This window comes from Diabrotica undecimpunctata, chromosome 1 (assembly GCF_040954645.1).
Source record: "Diabrotica undecimpunctata isolate CICGRU chromosome 1, icDiaUnde3, whole genome shotgun sequence".
Taxonomy (NCBI): domain Eukaryota; kingdom Metazoa; phylum Arthropoda; class Insecta; order Coleoptera; family Chrysomelidae; genus Diabrotica; species Diabrotica undecimpunctata.
Genome location: NC_092803.1, coordinates 1,659,309 through 1,678,743, shown reverse-complemented (window position 1 = coordinate 1,678,743; position 19,435 = coordinate 1,659,309). Strand labels below are relative to the sequence as shown.

Below are 19,435 nucleotides of genomic sequence, written 5' to 3'. Positions count from 1 at the left end.
CGTGTTCGCAATAGACTTTCTGGTGATATAAAGCCAAATAACGCATTCAAACAAGGTTGCATTATTATAGTTTATTCGTCTTCCGGGTTTGGACCGTGTCATTTGTGAGTGACCCAAAAGTGGGTTCATCTCAACGTTTCGCTACAATTGTATGTAGCTTCTTCAGGAGAACAAAAAAGAAAAAGAAAAACAAGAGACAGGAAGATGGGTAGTTAGCAACGGTAACTCAGTTACTCAACGCAACCAGAGGCGAATACTAACTACCAAGATGGGCATTTGGTCACAGTAACTCAACTACTCAACGCAGCCAGAGGTGAAAACCAAATGCCAGGACAGGGATTCACGTCCAACAGCTCAGAACACTAACGCGTCGAGAGGCAGGGAGTGAATCCGACGATTACTCCGCTACCGCTCTATTTATAGTCGCGGTGACCTGTCGTGTCGGGACGTATCGGCACACTCCGTGGCGCGAACGTCAAGAAGCGCGCGCTGGCCAATCATGTGGCTGCATCGTGGTAGCGGGACCGGACGGCGGCTCTAGACTGAGATTCCAGATGGGAGACAAGTAGTATCCTTCCTCTCGATTGATATTATGTGGATTTTTTCGGATCTCTAGAGATTCGCGGATTTTCCTGGAATAAAAGAAGGGGCTCTTAGAAATAATATGGGTTTTTTCGAATAATATGGAATGACCGGTTTCTTGGCAGTGTTCTGCAACTGCAGAATGGGAGAAAAGACCTGATCGAATGCATCTTTGATGCTCTTGAATACGAGTTTTGACGGAACGACCAGTTTCGCCAATATACACTTGTCCACAGGAACAAGGAATAGAATAGACACCACAGGAAGATAGGGGCGGTAATGGGTCCTTAGGAGAGGGTAGATATTGTGAGATTTTCTTGGGTGGTCGAAAAGTAGTCCTGATACCTTCTTTGCGAAGAATTTTGCCAATCCTATCAGTGACACTTCGAATATACGGAAGAAAAGCCACAGGAGTATTACCCGAAGATTCTGAATTTGTCGTCCTAGGGTGTAAAGGGGGATGTAGATGTCGGTGTGTAATATTTTGAATTGTGGACTTGGAGTAACCGTTGGCGACAAGGGTTTTTTGCAGATGGCCAAGTTCTTCTCTAAGGTTGTCAGGTTCAGAAATCGAAATGGCCCGATGGATGAGAGAGTTGATCACAGAATTCTTTTGGGCAGGATGGTGGTGTGATGAAGCATGTAGGTAACGATTCGTGTGAGTCTTTTTTCTATAAACAGAGTGACCCAATCGGCCATTGGGCTTGGAGGTGACTAACACATCGAGAAAGGGAAGGGACCGATTATTTTCTACTTCCATTGTGAATTTTATACTCGGGTGTTGTGAGTTAAGATGATCTAGGAATGGAGAAAGGGTATGTTGACCATGGGGCCAGATGATAAATGTATCATCAACGTAGCGGAACCAGACTTATGGTTTTAAGGGGTAAGATTCTAGGGCTAAAGACTCAAAGGCTTCCATGAACATGTCAGCAATGACAGGGGAAAGGGGAGAACCCATTGGTGTTCCAGATATTTGTTTGTAGAAATTGCCTCTAAAAGAAAAATATGTTGAAAGGAGGCATTTTTCCGCAAGATCTGCCAAAACCAAAGACTTGTTATCATTGGTCAAGTGATCTCGCAGAACAACTAGAGAGTCATGTATGGGGATATTGGTAAATAGGGATGATACATCGAAACTGACGAGAATGTCTTGGGGATCGACCGTGAGGGAGGAGATTAAGGTGATGAAATGTGTGGAATTTCGGACATAAGAAGAGGTACGACCAGTATAGGTCTTAAACTGATTCGACAAGTACTTTGCGAGTTTGTAGGTAGGAGAGTTAATCGTAGTCACAATGGGACGAAGAGGTACGTTGTCTTTATGGATTTTGGGAAGACCGTAAATTCTGGGGCAGATGGAGTTTTTCGGAACTATGGACTTCTTAACATCATCGGAAAGATCGGATTGTTTGATGGCATGGGAAATTTCGCGTTCGACTCTAGGAGTGGGGTCTCGAGAAATTGTATTATAAGAGGATGTATCCCTAAGTAAGTCGTTTACTTTCTCTATGTAGGAAGGAGTATCCAGGATGACTGTGGCATTACCTTTGTCTGCAGGAAGGATTATTATCTCAGAAAGAGAACGGAGATTTTTGAGAGCTATGAATTCCTCACGAGATATATTGGAAGTAGGGATTTTGGCTTTATCAAGACATTTAGCGACGTCAAAGCGGATACGGTCGGCTGGAATTTTGGGAATTGTGCGAAGTGCCGCTTCCACATTTGAAACTATTTCTTCGGTAGGAATTCTGGAAGGAGTGATAGCAAAATTAAGACCTTTAGATAGAAGACTGCTTTCTGCACTTGTTAATTGGTGAGAAGAAAGATTAACGACGGTGTTAGTAAGAGGTGAATGAGAAGTAGAAGTGGTGGAATGTGATTTTTTCTTAGATACAAGGGATTGGAATTTCTTTTTGTGAGTTTCGTTGCTTAGAAGAAGGATTTTATCGGCTTGATGATAGGAAATGCGGTCTAAAAGTGACCAATCATCGACACTAAGAATACTGGAGAGTTCAAGATGCAGCTTAAAAAGTTTTTGGGATTGAAAATTAAGGGTTTTTCGAATATGTTGAATCCGTTCACGAAGTAGAGACAGGCTGGCTCGATGTAGAATTCGGGAAGAAGATGAAGAGGAAATGTGATGTTTTAGAACAAGAAAATTGGGAACCAAGTTATTATCACGACATCTAGAGAGGAAGGTGAGCGAAGAAAGTAGAGATGAAACTTTAGAGCGAAGATTGGAGAACTCTGAGGTTTTGCGGAATATAACCTCCCCGTAGAGGTTGGTCAAATGAAATCGTAGGCTTCCACGGCCAGAGTCAGAATTATAGTTTATTCGTCTTCCGGGTTTGGACCGTGTCATTTGTGAGTGACCCAAAAGTGGGTTCATCTCAACGTTTCGCTACAATTGTATGTAGCGAAACGTTGAGATGAACCCACTTTTGGGTCACTCACAAATGACACGGTCCAAACCCGGAAGACGAATAAACTATAATTCTGACTCTGGCCGTGGAAGCCTACGATTTCATTTGACCAACCTCTACGGGGAGGTTATATTCCGCAAAACCTCAGAGTTCTCCAATCTTCGCTCTAAAGTTTCATCTCTACTTTCTTCGCTCACCTTCCTCTCTAGATGTCGTGATAATAACTTGGTTCCCAATTTTCTTGTTCTAAAACATCACATTTCCTCTTCATCTTCTTCCCGAATTCTACATCGAGCCAGCCTATCTCTACTTCGTGAACGGATTCAACATATTCGAAAAACCCTTAATTTTCAATCCCAAAAACTTTTTAAGCTGCATCTTGAACTCTCCAGTATTCTTAGTGTCGATGATTGGTCACTTTTAGACCGCATTTCCTATCATCAAGCCGATAAAATCCTTCTTCTAAGCAACGAAACTCACAAAAAGAAATTCCAATCCCTTGTATCTAAGAAAAAATCACATTCCACCACTTCTACTTCTCATTCACCTCTTACTAACACCGTCGTTAATCTTTCTTCTCACCAATTAACAAGTGCAGAAAGCAGTCTTCTATCTAAAGGTCTTAATTTTGCTATCACTCCTTCCAGAATTCCTACCGAAGAAATAGTTTCAAATGTGGAAGCGGCACTTCGCACAATTCCCAAAATTCCAGCCGACCGTATCCGCTTTGACGTCGCTAAATGTCTTGATAAAGCCAAAATCCCTACTTCCAATATATCTCGTGAGGAATTCATAGCTCTCAAAAATCTCCGTTCTCTTTCTGAGATAATAATCCTTCCTGCAGACAAAGGTAATGCCACAATCATCCTGGATACTCCTTCCTACATAGAGAAAGTAAACGACTTACTTAGGGATACATCCTGTTATAATACAATTTCTCGAGACCCCACTCCTAGAGTCGATCGCGAAATTTCCCATGCCATCAAACAATCCGATCTTTTCGATGATGTTAAGAAGTCCATAGTTCCGAAAAACTCCATCTGCCCCAGAATTTACGGTCTTCCCAAAATCCATAAAGACAACGTACCTCTTCGTCCCATTGTGACTACGATTAACTCTCCTACCTACAAACTCGCAAAGTACTTGTCGAATCAGTTTAAGACCTATACTGGTCGTACCTCTTCTTATGTCCGAAATTCCACACATTTCATCACCTTAATCTCCTCCCTCACGGTCGATCCCCAAGACATTCTCGTCAGTTTCGATGTATCATCCCTATTTACCAATATCCCCATACATGACTCTCTAGTTGTTCTGCGAGATCACTTGACCAATGATAACAAGTCTTTGGTTTTGGCAGATCTTGCGGAAAAATGCCTCCTTTCAACATATTTTTCTTTTAGAGGCAATTTCTACAAACAAATATCTGGAACACCAATGGGTTCTCCCCTTTCCCCTGTCATTGCTGACATGTTCATGGAAGCCTTTGAGTCTTTAGCCCTAGAATCTTACCCCTTAAAACCAAAAGTCTGGTTCCGCTACGTTGATGATACATTTATCATCTGGCCCCATGGTCAACATACCCTTTCTCCATTCCTAGATCATCTTAACTCACAACACCCGAGTATAAAATTCACAATGGAAGTAGAAAATAATCGGTCCCTTCCCTTTCTCGATGTGTTAGTCACCTCCAAGCCCAATGGCCGATTGGGTCACTCTGTTTATAGAAAAAAGACTCACACGAATCGTTACCTACATGCTTCATCACACCACCATCCTGCCCAAAAGAATTCTGTGATCAACTCTCTCATCCATCGGGCCATTTCGATTTCTGAACCTGACAACCTTAGAGAAGAACTTGGCCATCTGCAAAAAACCCTTGTCGCCAACGGTTACTCCAAGTCCACAATTCAAAATATTACACACCGACATCTACATCCCCCTTTACACCCTAGGACGACAAATTCAGAATCTTCGGGTAATACTCCTGTGGCTTTTCTTCCGTATATTCGAAGTGTCACTGATAGGATTGGCAAAATTCTTCGCAAAGAAGGTATCAGGACTACTTTTCGACCACCCAAGAAAATCTCACAATATCTACCCTCTCCTAAGGACCCATTACCGCCCCTATCTTCCTGTGGTGTCTATTCTATTCCTTGTTCCTGTGGACAAGTGTATATTGGCGAAACTGGTCGTTCCGTCAAAACTCGTATTCAAGAGCATCAAAGATGCATTCGATCAGGTCTTTTCTCCCATTCTGCAGTTGCAGAACACTGCCAAGAAACCGGTCATTCCATATTATTCGAAAAAACCCATATTATTTCTAAGAGCCCCTTCTTTTATTCCAGGAAAATCCGCGAATCTCTAGAGATCCGAAAAAATCCACATAATATCAATCGAGAGGAAGGATACTACTTGTCTCCCATCTGGAATCTCAGTCTAGAGCCGCCGTCCGGTCCCGCTACCACGATGCAGCCACATGATTGGCCAGCGCGCGCTTCTTGACGTTCGCGCCACGGAGTGTGCCGATACGTCCCGACACGACAGGTCACCGCGACTATAAATAGAGCGGTAGCGGAGTAATCGTCGGATTCACTCCCTGCCTCTCGACGCGTTAGTGTTCTGAGCTGTTGGACGTGAATCCCTGTCCTGGCATTTGGTTTTCACCTCTGGCTGCGTTGAGTAGTTGAGTTACTGTGACCAAATGCCCATCTTGGTAGTTAGTATTCGCCTCTGGTTGCGTTGAGTAACTGAGTTACCGTTGCTAACTACCCATCTTCCTGTCTCTTGTTTTTCTTTTTCTTTTTTGTTCTCCTGAAGAAGCTACATACAATTGTAGCGAAACGTTGAGATGAACCCACTTTTGGGTCACTCACAAATGACACGGTCCAAACCCGGAAGACGAATAAACTATAATTCTGACTCTGGCCGTGGAAGCCTACGATTTCAAGGTTGCATTATAAATTCATCTTGGTTAGGGATAGTTCGTAACGAATTAGTAAGATGTCATTAAATGTTTAATTTTTAGAATTGTGGAACAAAACCCTTTTACACATTGGTCCAAATTACACGGTCTTCCCGTAAGTATCTACATTCCACATTAAGATTGTTATGCCTTGTAAGACATTACAGGCATTTAACCAGATTCTATTCATTTTTTGACCCATATAGCTAAGACAGCTATGTCTGTCTGGTCAGTCAGCTAGCTTTAAAGTAAAATTTGCTTTTTGAAAAAATTGAAATTCTTCAAACATCATATCTGGATTTTTATGATAGAGAGAGAGCCAGAAATTTATTGTTTTTAAAATGAGTTTACATTTATAAAACACAACATGGTATAGTACAAACAAGGCACAAGATACATTAAAATACTAATTATAACATTTCCATAATTCATTTAAGTAAAAATCGTTTATAAAAGGTATATATAAATTAAAGACATGCAAGACAAAACGTTTTCGGTTTGATGATAGCAACTCAAGCACTCGTAAACACTTCGTCTCAGGACCAGCAACTTCATGTAGAGTCATACGTCGCCATGTCACCATCTCCACTGGTAACTCTAACATCATAAAATATAATACCAAATAATGTAAACCAAATTGTAACACATAACTTTTAACGGGTTTTTACCCAGATATTTAGTGGCTCAAAACTTGTACACCTAGACACTGATGATGGAACATGGTTTCCGAAAACGTTTTGTCTGGATGACATAGCCCGTTTGGGTTTTTAATTTATATATACCTTTCATAAAGGATTTTTACTTAAATTTTTTGTGATACATGGTATACAGCCAGCTACAGGAACTTGGTTTCCTTGTGGATTTCCATAATTAATATATATCAATTAGCGCAACTGTCCTCAAAAAATTCCTCTATACTATAGTAACATTTAGATAATAAAAACTTCTTGATTGCTCTTCGGAATACAAAAATATTGCTTGAGGATCTTATATCGAGTCGTAGGTGATTAAACATTTTCTTACCAGTGTAAATAAGAACAGGGAATTGGAATAACATCATTTAGACGAGTGTTTTAAGGGGAATCTGTCCGAATATCCTCTTTGTTTTTTAAAAATTAAGCACATCAATTCAAGGATATACATGTAAGGATGTGTCAAGATACCATGTTTCCGGAACAGAGACCTGCAAGAGAACAGCTACCCCAAAAGGCAATACCGTATCTCAAATTAGATTCAATTAAGGCAACATAAACACTTTTTGCAATCTTGAAATCTAAATGGTGAGCAACTGATTTGACCGCAAAGCAACCCGATGATATCTTTTTGTTTAAACGTACTGTGTGTTACTCAAATTTAAATTTATTATTAATATAGAGACCTAAAAGTTTGTTTACGGTGTCAGAACAAATGCCTTCATTGTCCACAGTAATGCTGTTTAGATCATTCTTAAAAGAAATTAATTTGGGTTTTGAAAAATTAAATGTCAAATGATTAGCTTTGCACCACTCCAAGATTTCAGATATCACTACTAATAATCTTGTTCAGTACCTTGGACTCCTTGTTTTGCCATAAAATTGTGGTGTCATCTGCAATTATAGTAAACCGGCCATTAATGTCGGGGTTAGTTATGTCGTTAAAATTTATCAAGAACAAGATAGGACCCAAGACAGAGCCTTGAGGTACTCCACAATTAATAAAGATATTACTAGAGTAGCGCTCATTGATTGATACAGACTGGCATCTCTCTTCCAAGAATGAACGGAACCACTTTACAGCAGTGCCTCTAAAACCATATCTTTCCAGTTTATTAAGAAGTATTTTGTTATTGACACAGTCAAAGGTTTTAGATAGATCACAGAAAACTGCGACAGCAACATAATCGTTATTTAAGCCCAAGTACAGTTTTTCCATGAATTCGAAGATGGCATCATATGTATTTTTCAATTAGTGGAAAGCGAATAGGAAGGAAGAAAGTATATTATGTTTTTGTAATAAAGTCATAATTGGGATTTTTACCAATTTTTTTACAACCTTTGAAAGCGACGGTAACAAAGAGATAGGACGATAATTAGCAGGTAACTCGTGGTCACCACCTTTATACAGAGATATAACCTTAGCACAATTTAAACAATCGCTAAATTGACCCGTTGAAAAAGATGTGTTAATTGCCTCCGCTAAAATTCTCGGAACATTATCAGGAAGAAGCGATAACACTTTAGTTGGGATATCACCCCAACCTGCAACCATACGATTTTTAATGCCTTATATATTTTTTATTTGACCCGAGTTAGTAAGAAGAAAATAAAAGGAATTTGTAATGTTTACTCCATTTAAAAAATGCATTGGACCAGAAGAATTAATTTTTCCAGTGAGTTCTGGACCTACCGAGCAGTAATATTTATTCAGCTCATTAGGGTCTAAGACTATATCAGCAGTTTGGGGAACTTTAGCTTTAAAATTATTAACTATACGCCAAGATTCTTTTTATTTGTTATTGGCATTTTCCATTCTACATTTAAAAGATATACATTTGGCTAATTTAGTAACATTCTTATATATGGACCTATATTTAAATAAATATATCAAAAATTCATCATTATATATTATATGTTATTTAATGTAATTTAACGATTTTAAGTTTTTGCAGGCTTTTTATTATTCCAATCTTCCTGATAACATAATTTGATAAACCTGTCAAAATTACTTTTGCTACAAATCCTACCCCATCTGGCTGTATATAAGATAGATTCTTAAGGGGAAATTCACATAAAATGGGATCATGATCTGATGAAAAATAGGGAATCACTCTGCACACAGCCAGATCTGGATGTAGATTAGTACAAATATAGGTAATCCAATTAATGCTGTTATCTCTGGATCAGTAACCAGCATTCTCATATTAAAACTATTAAGTAAATTTGTAATGGTAATAACATGGCTGTGTGATGAATCCAGACAATCAATATTAAAGTCACCTGTCAAGATAATAAAAGCATTTTATGAAATTTTGTCAAGCAAGGATCCCAATCTTTGAAAGAATAACTGAATAATAGACTTAGGGGGTCTGTACACAACAATGAGAAAGTATTAAGCTTCTTACTGAAAGTAATAGATTCAATGCAGAGGTGGTTAAATTTATTGTGGTTAACAAAATTGAATTTATACTGAAACATTGCATTAATTAAAATTAATGTGCCTCCATGGATGCTTTCAGATCTGCAAAATTTTGATATTATGAAGTAATTGTTTCCAGAGGATACAACCAGTGCTCAGTTAAAAGCAGAAGATCTGGCCAAATATTTTGGCTAACAAACACTTCCAGTTCCTCAACTTTACTGCGTACAGAACATATGTTGTGTAAAATAATAGAAAATTTATTAACGATATTAGATTTAGATATACTGGTATCCAGTTTAGTTAAGTCAACTTTACAGATTTCCAAAAGATTTTTTTAATAACGATAATAAAATTGACAAATATCACTAATAAATCCTAAAGTATATTTTTGGATGCAAGAAAGAATCTATAGTACTTTTAATATAGATTTCTAAGAAATGAATAACAAATGTAGAATCTTTATTCAAATTATACTATTTTTCTTTGTTAATTATTCTTAAACTTGTAAACCAAGCCTTTAATTAAAACGGGACAAAGGGGACCCGTGCCCCGGGTGGAAGATTTCATGTGGCAGAAAAGTTTGTAATAAACTAATAAATAATTTAAAAAATTTTAAATATAACAACATCATCAATATTGTATAAGTTTATGTGGTTTTATTGCAAAATTTATTAACTTTATTACACTGACACTATACATAAAATATATATTCAAATATTATTATTAATTATTTATCAATGGCCAATCGCTCAAGTAGACATTATTGGTAAATTACAGAAGATTCTTAACGTATCCTAATTAAATTAAATTTAAAAACTTTATTAATCATACAAAAAATAAAAGTAGAAACAGTAAATAACAAACATTAACAAAGAATATACAAAACACAAGGACATCAAACTATCACACGCAGTTCTTAAGCAGAGCTTTAAATTCTTTTGGAATAATACAATAATATAATGTTTGGGAATATTGATTAGAAATATTCCCAAACATTATCCGTAGTTTGTGCGATGGGGTCTAACAAAAAGGTTGACCTTGTCTGTCTACTGGGACCATGGAGATTCATTTTTTCCAATAGTCCAGGACCAAAAATAATGAGTGCAGTATACTATAAAACATAGTGAGACCTTTGTGCATGCGTCAGATTTGGAGATAAGTTATGTTGAGGGACCTTTCCATATTTAAATAGTTAATTTCTTCAATCCTCTGGTTTTGTTTAAATGCAACAAATCTTAAGAATTTGTGTTGAACTCTTTCAATAGCATGAATATGGGAGTTATAGTGAGAAGACCAAACACATGAACAGTAATCTAGGTGGGGTCTCACAAGTGAACAATACAAAAATTTTATGGATGGGATATTTAGAAAGTCTTTAGCACAACGTTTAATAAATCCTAAAAGTTGAAGTGATTTTGAGACAAAAGATGAGACATGGGGGATATAGGATAAGCTGGAATCGAGCAGAACACCTAGGTCTTTTATCTGAGATACAGAGTCTAAAGAGCAACCATTAATAGTATAGATATGATTTGTAGGAGTTTTATTCCGACCAAAAATCATTAAATGACACTTTTTAACATTAAGTTCCACTCAGTTGCCGTCACACCAATAGCTCAACCGATCCAAATCAAACTGTAGTTTTTGATAGTCCTAGGTGTGATCCTTGTGGCACTCCTGAAAGTACCTTAATCTCAAACGATTGAAAACCCTGAACATATACTATTTGTATTCTTTCAGTAAGGTAGGATAACAACCATTCTAAAAGTTCACCCAGGATACCCAGACTCCTCAACTTATTAATTAAGATCTTATGATTTATTGAAATTATGATTTATTCATTTACCCAGTCAAACGCCTTTGTAGAGTCTGTGTATACAGCATGAACCTGAAAGCCTTCTTCAAGAGATTCTATATGGAAATCGGTATATGTCAATAAATTAAATTCAGTGGAGCGGCTACAGAGAAATCCAAATTGCTGGTTGATAAATCAGCCTTTTAAAATTGCTGACAAATAGTCATAGACAAGGCTCTCAAAAACTTTGGGAATACAACTTCTGCTTACATCCCTGTCTTTAATGACAGGTTAAAAATGTGAAAAAGAGGTCTAGAAAGTAAAAAGCTAAAGTGTTTAAGACAAAAAGGTAGAAGACCATCTGGACCTGGCCCCTTGTTGCTATACAAAATAGAAAGTTTTCAATATATAGAAGAAATAGAAATACTAAATTGTGATAGGTTGATGTCTTCTGTTAAAAAGGTTTCATCCTGCAAATCAAAATCTTTATCACTATAAGTTTTGAAAAAGTATTCAGCAAATAAATTGACAATCTCCATACCAGAAGAGCCAGAAATATTATTATAGTGCATAACAGAAAGAATATTATTATTGTTTCTTTTTACTGTTAACAAATTTCCAGAAATTTTTAACATTGTTCTTTCAGTTGTTTATAGTTAGCTTATAATAAAGAAAACTCATTATAGTCAACAAGTAATTGAGATTTTAGATATTTTTTATGCATTTTCTTTTTTTTTATTGTTATTGTTTTATTAAGCTCTGGAGAAAACTAGACAGGAAACTTTTTTGCTGAATACTTCTTCAGTGAAACAAAAATATCAATTGCAAGATAAATAACATCATAAAACATGTTGATCATATCATCAAGCTTTTTATCTTTAAACAAATCATCCCAGTTAAATTGTGAAAGAAAGTTTGTTACTTCCTGTACATTCATTGAGTGAAAGTCTCTAAAAATCTGTCTCTAATCAATTCTGGCTCATTGAAATATTGAGATTCACATTTAAACCCAAATGAGAGTCGAGGATGATGCCTATCCTCTGGGGGTAGGGCACTCTCAGCTCTAGACAGCTTGGACCATGACTAGATCTAATGAGGAGTTGTTTTCATTTTTAACAGTGTTTACTGGATACAGATTAGGAAATAAACATAAAAATCAGAGGAATTGAATGGAATTGACTTCATTTGGTGAGGTTCCTGGTAATAGAGTAGCCACAGAAGATCCATCAATGAACCACTGAAAATTGGGAAGCTTAAAATCTCCAAGGATACACAACTTATATTCTGGATACTTTTCAGCTAGATTATCTACATTTTCAATTATGAGACACATTTAAAACACCTTTTACACTTTTATGATTTTTGCCCAGTGTGCACTCTCAAATGACTTTTCAATTGGTCTCTTTTTTCCCCAGTGTGCACTCTCAAATGACTTTTCAAATCCCCTCCTTGAGTAGACTGCTTCAAACAAATTTCACACTTGTAAGGTTTTTCTCCAGTGTGCGATCTCAAATGTGTTTTTAAATGACCTTTTTCTATAAACTGTTTTAAACAAATTTCACACTTGTAAGGTTTTTCTTCAGTGTGGTATCTCATATGATATTTCAAAGTACTAGCTTGAGGAAATAGCTTCAAGCAAATGTCACACTTGTAAGGTTTTCCCCAGTGTGCAATCTCATATGATACTTCAGACTACTAGTGTGAGAAAATAGATTAAAGCAAATGTCACACTTGTAAGGTTTTTCCCCAGTGTGCACTCTCAAATGCCTTTTCAAGTTACATGCATCGCTAAACTGCTTAAAACAAATGTCACACTTGTAAGGTTTTTCTCCAGTGTGAGATCTCAAATGTGTTTTTAAATGACCTTTTTCTATAAACTGTTTTAAACAAATTTCACACTTGTAAGGTTTTTCTTCAGTGTGGTATCTCATATGATATTTCAAAGTACTAACTTGAGGAAATAGCTTCAAGCAAATGTCACACTTGTAAGGTTTTTCCCCAGTGTGCGATCTCATATGATACTTCAGACTACTAGTGTGAGAATATAGATTAAAGCAAATGTCACACTTGTAAGGTTTTTCCCCAGTGTGCACTCTCAAATGCCTTTTCAAGTTACATGCATCGCTGAACTGCTTAAAACAAATGTCACACTTGTAAGGTTTTTCCCCAGTGTGCGATCTCATATGATACTTCAGACTACTAGTGTGAGAAAATAGATTAAAGCAAATGTCACACTTGTAAGGTTTTTCCCCAGTGTGCGATCTCATATGATACTTCAGACTACTAGTGTCAGAAAATAGATTAAAGCAAATGTCACACTTGTAAGGTTTTTCCCCAGTGTGCGATCTCATATGATACTTCAGACTACTAGTGTGAGAAAATAGATTAAAGCAAATGTCACACTTGTAAGGTTTTTCCCCAGTGTGCGATCTCATATGATACTTCAGACTACTAGTGTGAGAAAATAGATTAAAGCAAATGTCACACTTGTAAGGTTTTTCCCCAGTGTGCACTCTCAAATGCCTTTTCAAGTTACATGCATCGCTAAAATGCTTAAAACAAATGTCACACTTGTAAGGTTTTTCTGCAGTGTGCACCCTCAAATGTGTTTTTAAATTACTTGCTCCAACACATTGCTTAAAACAAATTTCACACTTGTATGGTCTTTGTCCAGTCTCAACTTTCACATTTTGATTTGACGTTTTTTCTTCAGCATCTGAACTCATATAGTTTCCTTCATAAGATGAATGTCCAATAAGTGTCTCCATAATTTCCATTTTGTTTTCATTTTGGAGATAACCTAAAATGCAAACTAGCTATAATATAAATATTTGAGAATGAGTGAAACAAATGGAAAAACAAAAATGCAATAATCAAATTAAAGCATAATAAAATTTGAGAAGAATTGTAGTTAATAATATACTTCAATATGTTTTAGAAGCCTGTGTTTCTATCTTTTATATACATAATAGTCAACCCCCTTGACTTTTAATATAAGCATTCAATATAAGTATATTAACACCAAAAAAAGAATATGTATTTATTTAACAGGAAGAATTTTACAAGTAGATGCAAATTTAAAAATGATACCTAATTTGTAATAAAAGTAATAAATATACTTTCTCATATAACATTGTAATTTCCTTCATTTTGATATTTGATTTGCTATTTGATATGTTAAAGATGTCAATACATGGATTTGTATTGAAGTAGGTACTGCAATATTGTGTATATTGGCACTTAATTTGTATTGTGAAATGTAGTGTAGAGTATATTTGTATTTCTAAGTTGCCTAGAAGGCACACACAGATTAATAGCATGTAGAAGATTACCACAGCTAAACTGCCATAGAATAAATTTGGATATAAAACATGCACCATGCATTAATCTCCGAGATTCTGTTTAACCAATTACTTAATTTGTAATTGTCTCTTATATGCCCTTAAATTGTATTTAAAATCAAAATAGTATGGTAAGTAAAAAGTTATTCCTCCTAATTTATAATACTGCTAATATGGCATCAACTCTTACATACATTCTTACTCACCTTTTTCAGTTTTTTGGTTTTCTTCAAATGGGTTAAGTTTATACCCATGTTGTTCTCGTTTGGGATTTATAGGATGTTCCTTTAAGTCTAAATAATCATATGTGTCATGTGTACTTCGCTTATTTGATTCTTCCTGAATTTCACATTTAACGCTATCAAAATCATTATACTCTATTTCTACTTTGCAGGTTTCATCGGTAATTTCTTGTTTTACTTCCATTTAATTACATCTGATTTAAATACTATTGTTAAAAACAATTTGAGCCGCTTGTATGCGTCGTATAAACAAAGAATATAGACCTAAGCGCATCGAGGCATCGAGCAAAAAGACATGTCATCATAGATAAAGAATATATATATTACTGAATGTCATATGTCATTTTGTTCGATGCCTTAACCACCAACCACCTAATCTCCATTCGCTTAGCTCGGGCATATTTTGACAGATTCATTGTCGGAAACCTACAACACAACAATTCCTACCACAGAGTACTAAGTTAGGTGATCTGTGATTCCTACTTCTCAGTATTAATAGCTCAAGTATCCTACTATTGCAGACTTCTTTCTTTAAAAAAAGAAGAATGATTCTAAATAGTGGAAGTGTATACTAAACTCATCAAATTTTGGGTAGTATATATTTAAAAAATATATTTTAGTCTTTATAATTTAACATAACCATTTATTATATGGTGCAGATAAATAAATATTAATTGTTGGTAATTCGAAAAGTTATATTTTATTTACTATTTAGTTTGCTTACTATTAATATTGGCTGTGAGTACGTGTGCTTGGTTGTATAGTAATTTCCAGCCACTTTTAGTCTGTCAAAAAGTAACTAACTTCGCAAAAAAATAATCACTAAATGCACTAGACACTTAGACAGTTCGGACTGGGAATAGCGAACCGAGTTTAAAGCGTCTATATCCTAGCCATCGAGAAAAAAGACAAAAGAGGGAATCTAATCGTTATGAAAAGGCGACCAAAAAAGTGGCCTCTGATGGCGGACATATCCGGAAATGCGAATGCGCCATATTTAAATTTTCCGGCACTTTATTAACAGTAGCTATAAAATATTTTTCAGAATGTGTCTTAGACGAGAAAATTTTAATTAAATATTAACGATGACAGTCTAAAATGTGAAACAATTGTTAAAAAACTTCAATATAAATAAGATTTCATGTGACAGTTGGGACAAATAATAACATAACCCAACTAAATTTGATTTCTTAAACAAGGAAAGACTATCTTTCCTTGTTTAATTTGGCCTCTCAAGATGGCACTTCCTGTCTAACAATATTTTTGTCCCCACTACCTTTACATTCCCTCTTTTGTCTTTTTGCTCGATGATCCTAGCATAGTATAAAAAAGAAACTGTGATCCTAGAATTTAACAGAGACACTGTGTTGGGTTGTTCTCTGGTCTATATTCTTTAATTCTTTGGTAAAATGGAGTACTTAAACAAAAACACCATTAGTCAACACCGCAACTGTCAAATTACCAATTTATGCCAAAATATCACCAAATAATATGTCAATTTATCAATAATTGTTACGAATATTTATTATTTATATACAATGTATTTAGTTAATTTTAAGTTTCATCATGTTACCCAAAATTTCCCGTTGCTACTGTTCTATAGACTATGTCAAATATAATAAAAACGTCAGAAAATAATCTGTCACCGATTAGGGAAAAATTTAAATAATTTAGCAGACAGCAAGAGAACAGTAAGTAATGGGAATTAATTAATTTTTCAGAGTTTGATCTCCAGTTTCTTATTTCAAAATTTCCGCTGGCGTGAATTAAGGCAATTTCTTTTGCCAATTGGATGGCTTCATCCTCAGTGTCTGTTGATTCTAATAGATCATCGACATAATGATTCTTTACTATGGAATCAACAGCACTAGGATATTCTACGCTAAATTTCTTCGCATTAGTGTTTTTAACAAACTGTGCACAACTGGGTGAGCAGGTAGCCCCGAAGGTCATCACAGTCATGACATAAACTTCCAAAGGATTATCAGAGCTACCATTGCGCCACAAGAATCGTTGTGCATGTTGATCTTCTTCTATTATACCTACACGAAGAAACATTTCCTTGATGTCTCCAGAAAAGCCAATCTTTCTTTCACGAAATCGTAGGAGGACGCCTAATAAAGAAGCAAGTTGGTCATCTCCTTTTAATAACATAGAATTTAAGGATATTCCCTGTACGGTTGCTGCTGCATCCCAAACTAATCTGAATTTGTCAGGTTTATTAGGATTAAAGGCCGGAAATATGGGAAGATACCATGTTTTTTCTTGATACTCTAAGAGTTCTTGTTTTGACAGTTTTCTAATATATTTCTTTTCTAGAAAATCTTGAATTTGTTGATTAATTTTGGTACCTAGTTCTGGATTTTTCTTAATTTTTCTCTCTATACACTCCAGTCTTTGAATAGCCATGGGTTTACTATTAGGGAGTTTCAAGTTGTCGTATTTCCAGAGTAATCCAATTTTATATTGGTTACCAATTTGAACTAGGGTACTTTCTTGTATACGAATAGCCCTATCTAATTCTTTGGAAACAGACGGTTTAATATTTTGAACTCCAAGGCTTTCAACTGAAAAGAAATCTTTTACAGTATTGAAGAGTTCTTGGTTAGTAATGCTTTCAGAACTACATTCGCAAATGTGGTATGAGTAGTTTAATTCCACATCGTTATTTGAAAACATTGCAAAAATGGTCCAACCTAACCTGGACTTTGCAGCTATCGGTTGAAGTTCTAGACCTTCCTTCACTCGAAGTGGTAACGCCAAGTCCCAGTTATCTAAGCCTATCAAGATCTGAGGAACAGCGTTCTTATATGATTTGAAAGGCAAGTTTTTTAGATAGGGAAAGCTTTCTTTAATTGCCTTTGCATCGAGAGTTTGTTTTGGAAGGCCTAATTTTCTTACCGTTCTGGCTGGTCGGTGGTCAAATTCTTTGGCCCCATTATAATCACCAGCAATAGAAAAAAATACTTTTTCTGACGCATCTTCTAAGCGTTGTTGATTTCCTGTCCATTTTAAGCAAAGTTGTTCTGGGTTTCCCATTATATTAAGCTTTTTAGCAATACTTTCTTCTAACAAAGTAACGGAAGACCCTTCATCTAGAAAGGCAAATGTAGTGACCTCACTACTTCCATTTCTTAAAACAACGGGAAGTATTCGAAAGCGTGTTCCTTGATGTGCATTACTTTCTTCATATTGTTGGGAATTTATCTTTATTGTACAGCCAGCAATTGACGGATTTGTAGTTTACTGTTTTTATTTGCGAAAACCAAACTCAAATTCCTACAATATATAAAATTAACAATATAAAAAATTAATTAATTCCCATTACTTACTGTTCTCTTGCTGTCTGCTAAATTATTTAAATTTTTCCCTAATCGGTGACAGATTATTTTCTGACGTTTTTATTATATTTGACATAGTCTATAGAACAGTAGCAACGGGAAATTTTGGGTAACATGATGAAACTTAAAATTAACTAAATACATTGTATATAAATAATAAATATTCGTAACACTCCCACCCGGTACAGTTCTATGCAAAAGAGAAACTGTACCACTTATTTTTCATCATATTTTTAGTCTCCATTTATTGATATCACTGCTAATTTTATAACAGGACGTTCATATATTCCATTTTTTGTTTGAATTATTGCTCGTCGCACTTGCCCATCAGATGATTTTTTAACTTCAATTACCTTACCCTTTGGCCAATTGCATCTTGGTAAATCTTTATCACATATAATTACAATATCGCCCTGTTTAATTGGTACAACTTGTTTATGCCATTTTGCCCGAAGTAGTAGTTCAGGTATGTATTCAGAAATAAAGCGTCGCCAACATTTATTTGCAAATTTCTCTCTGTACAAATAATTAAATTTAAATACTTTAACATCTTCGTTTAAAAATCCAATTGGTTTATCTCCGTTTGAAGATCCAATTAGAAAATGATTTGGGGTTAGAGATTCAGATTCTTCAGATTCTATTGGAAGATAAGTAAGTGGTCTTGAGTTTACTATGTTTTCTGCAGCTATGAGACAACTATGAAGTAATTGGTCAGTAGGGTTCCTGCTTGGTAAAGAATCATATAACGAAATTTTAACCGCTTTCACTAGGCGCTCCCAGGCCCCACCCATATGTGGGGAAAGGGGTGCGTTGAAGTGAAATTTTAGCTCTGGGCTAATCAGTGAATTGGCTATTAATTTACTGTCAACCTTTTGCAGTTCTTCTCTCAATACTCGTTCAGCTGCAATGAAATTCGTACCTCGATCACAATATATATGCCTTGGTCGTCCTCTTCTGTTAATAAAATTTGTCAAACATAGTATAAAACTGTCCACATCTAGTTTGTAAGCTACTTCGAGATGGACTGCTCTAGTCGTGAGACTAGTTAGTTGAGAGACAGTTACATTTATTGGACCAAAATAATCCATGCCAGTATGTGTAAACGGAGCAGTAAATGTTGCAAGTCTACATGGCGGTAGAGGTGACATTTCTGGTGGTTTTGGCTTAGCAAATTTGACCTTGCAATTTTGACAATTGGTCCTAATCTTTTTAACTAGTTGTCTGAGTTTTGGTATATAAAATTTTTGTCTTATCTCATTTACTACAATTTCATGATTTCTATGGTGATATCTTTTGTGATAGTCTTCAATAATTAGTAAAGTTAAACGACTTCCTCTTGGTAAAATTATTGGCCTTTTTGTTTCTGAAATAACATCTCTAGCTTCATCTAATCTTCCTCTTATACGAAGTAAACCATCTTCATCCAGATATGGCGATAATTTATATAAACTGTTTGATTTATTAACTGTTTTCTGGAAACTACCAGAATTATTAGTTTTTAATTGTTTTATTTCATTTTTGAAATATTCACATTGAGTTTGCTTTATTAAAATATTTCTAGCACTTAAAAGTTCTTCCGAAGTTAATATTCCTTTAGGCTCTTCAGATTTCATCAATTTTGCATAA

General features: G+C 35.6%; 3 protein-coding genes across 3 annotated transcripts; all 3 read right to left on the bottom strand.

The window, feature by feature from the left end:
• Window positions 1–8,888: 8,888 nt before the first annotated feature.
• On the bottom strand, window positions 8,889–14,776 carry LOC140443330 (uncharacterized). The gene is made up of 2 exons (XM_072534531.1): window positions 14,433–14,776; window positions 8,889–13,685 (listed from the first exon to the last, which is right to left on the bottom strand). The coding sequence occupies exons 1-2, from the start codon at window positions 14,650–14,652 to the stop codon at window positions 12,517–12,519; spliced, it is 1,389 nt and encodes a 462-aa protein (XP_072390632.1). The 5' UTR covers window positions 14,653–14,776; the 3' UTR covers window positions 8,889–12,516.
• Window positions 14,777–16,037: 1,261 nt separating this feature from the next.
• Window positions 16,038–17,507, bottom strand: LOC140442627 (uncharacterized). Its single transcript, XM_072533636.1, has one exon. The coding sequence runs from the start codon at window positions 17,505–17,507 to the stop codon at window positions 16,038–16,040; it is 1,470 nt and encodes a 489-aa protein (XP_072389737.1).
• Window positions 17,508–18,042: 535 nt separating this feature from the next.
• On the bottom strand, window positions 18,043–19,422 carry LOC140442616 (uncharacterized). The gene has a single exon (XM_072533626.1). It carries the CDS (start codon window positions 19,420–19,422, stop codon window positions 18,043–18,045), a length of 1,380 nt encoding a protein of 459 aa, XP_072389727.1.
• Between the last annotated feature and the right edge of the window lie 13 nt (window positions 19,423–19,435).

Bases quoted from the DNA above. Each gene is read 5' to 3' on its own strand.
- LOC140443330 (XM_072534531.1), bottom strand. From the start codon at position 14,652: ATGGAAGTAAAACAAGAAATTACCGATGAAACCTGCAAAGTAGAAATA. The intron at 13,686-14,432 runs GTGAGTAAGAAT...TTTGCATTTTAG, and splicing joins AAACCAAAAAACTGAAAAAG to GTTATCTCCAAAATGAAAAC.
- LOC140442627 (XM_072533636.1), bottom strand. From the start codon at position 17,507: ATGGGAAACCCAGAACAACTTTGCTTAAAATGGACAGGAAATCAACAA.
- LOC140442616 (XM_072533626.1), bottom strand. From the start codon at position 19,422: ATGAAATCTGAAGAGCCTAAAGGAATATTAACTTCGGAAGAACTTTTA.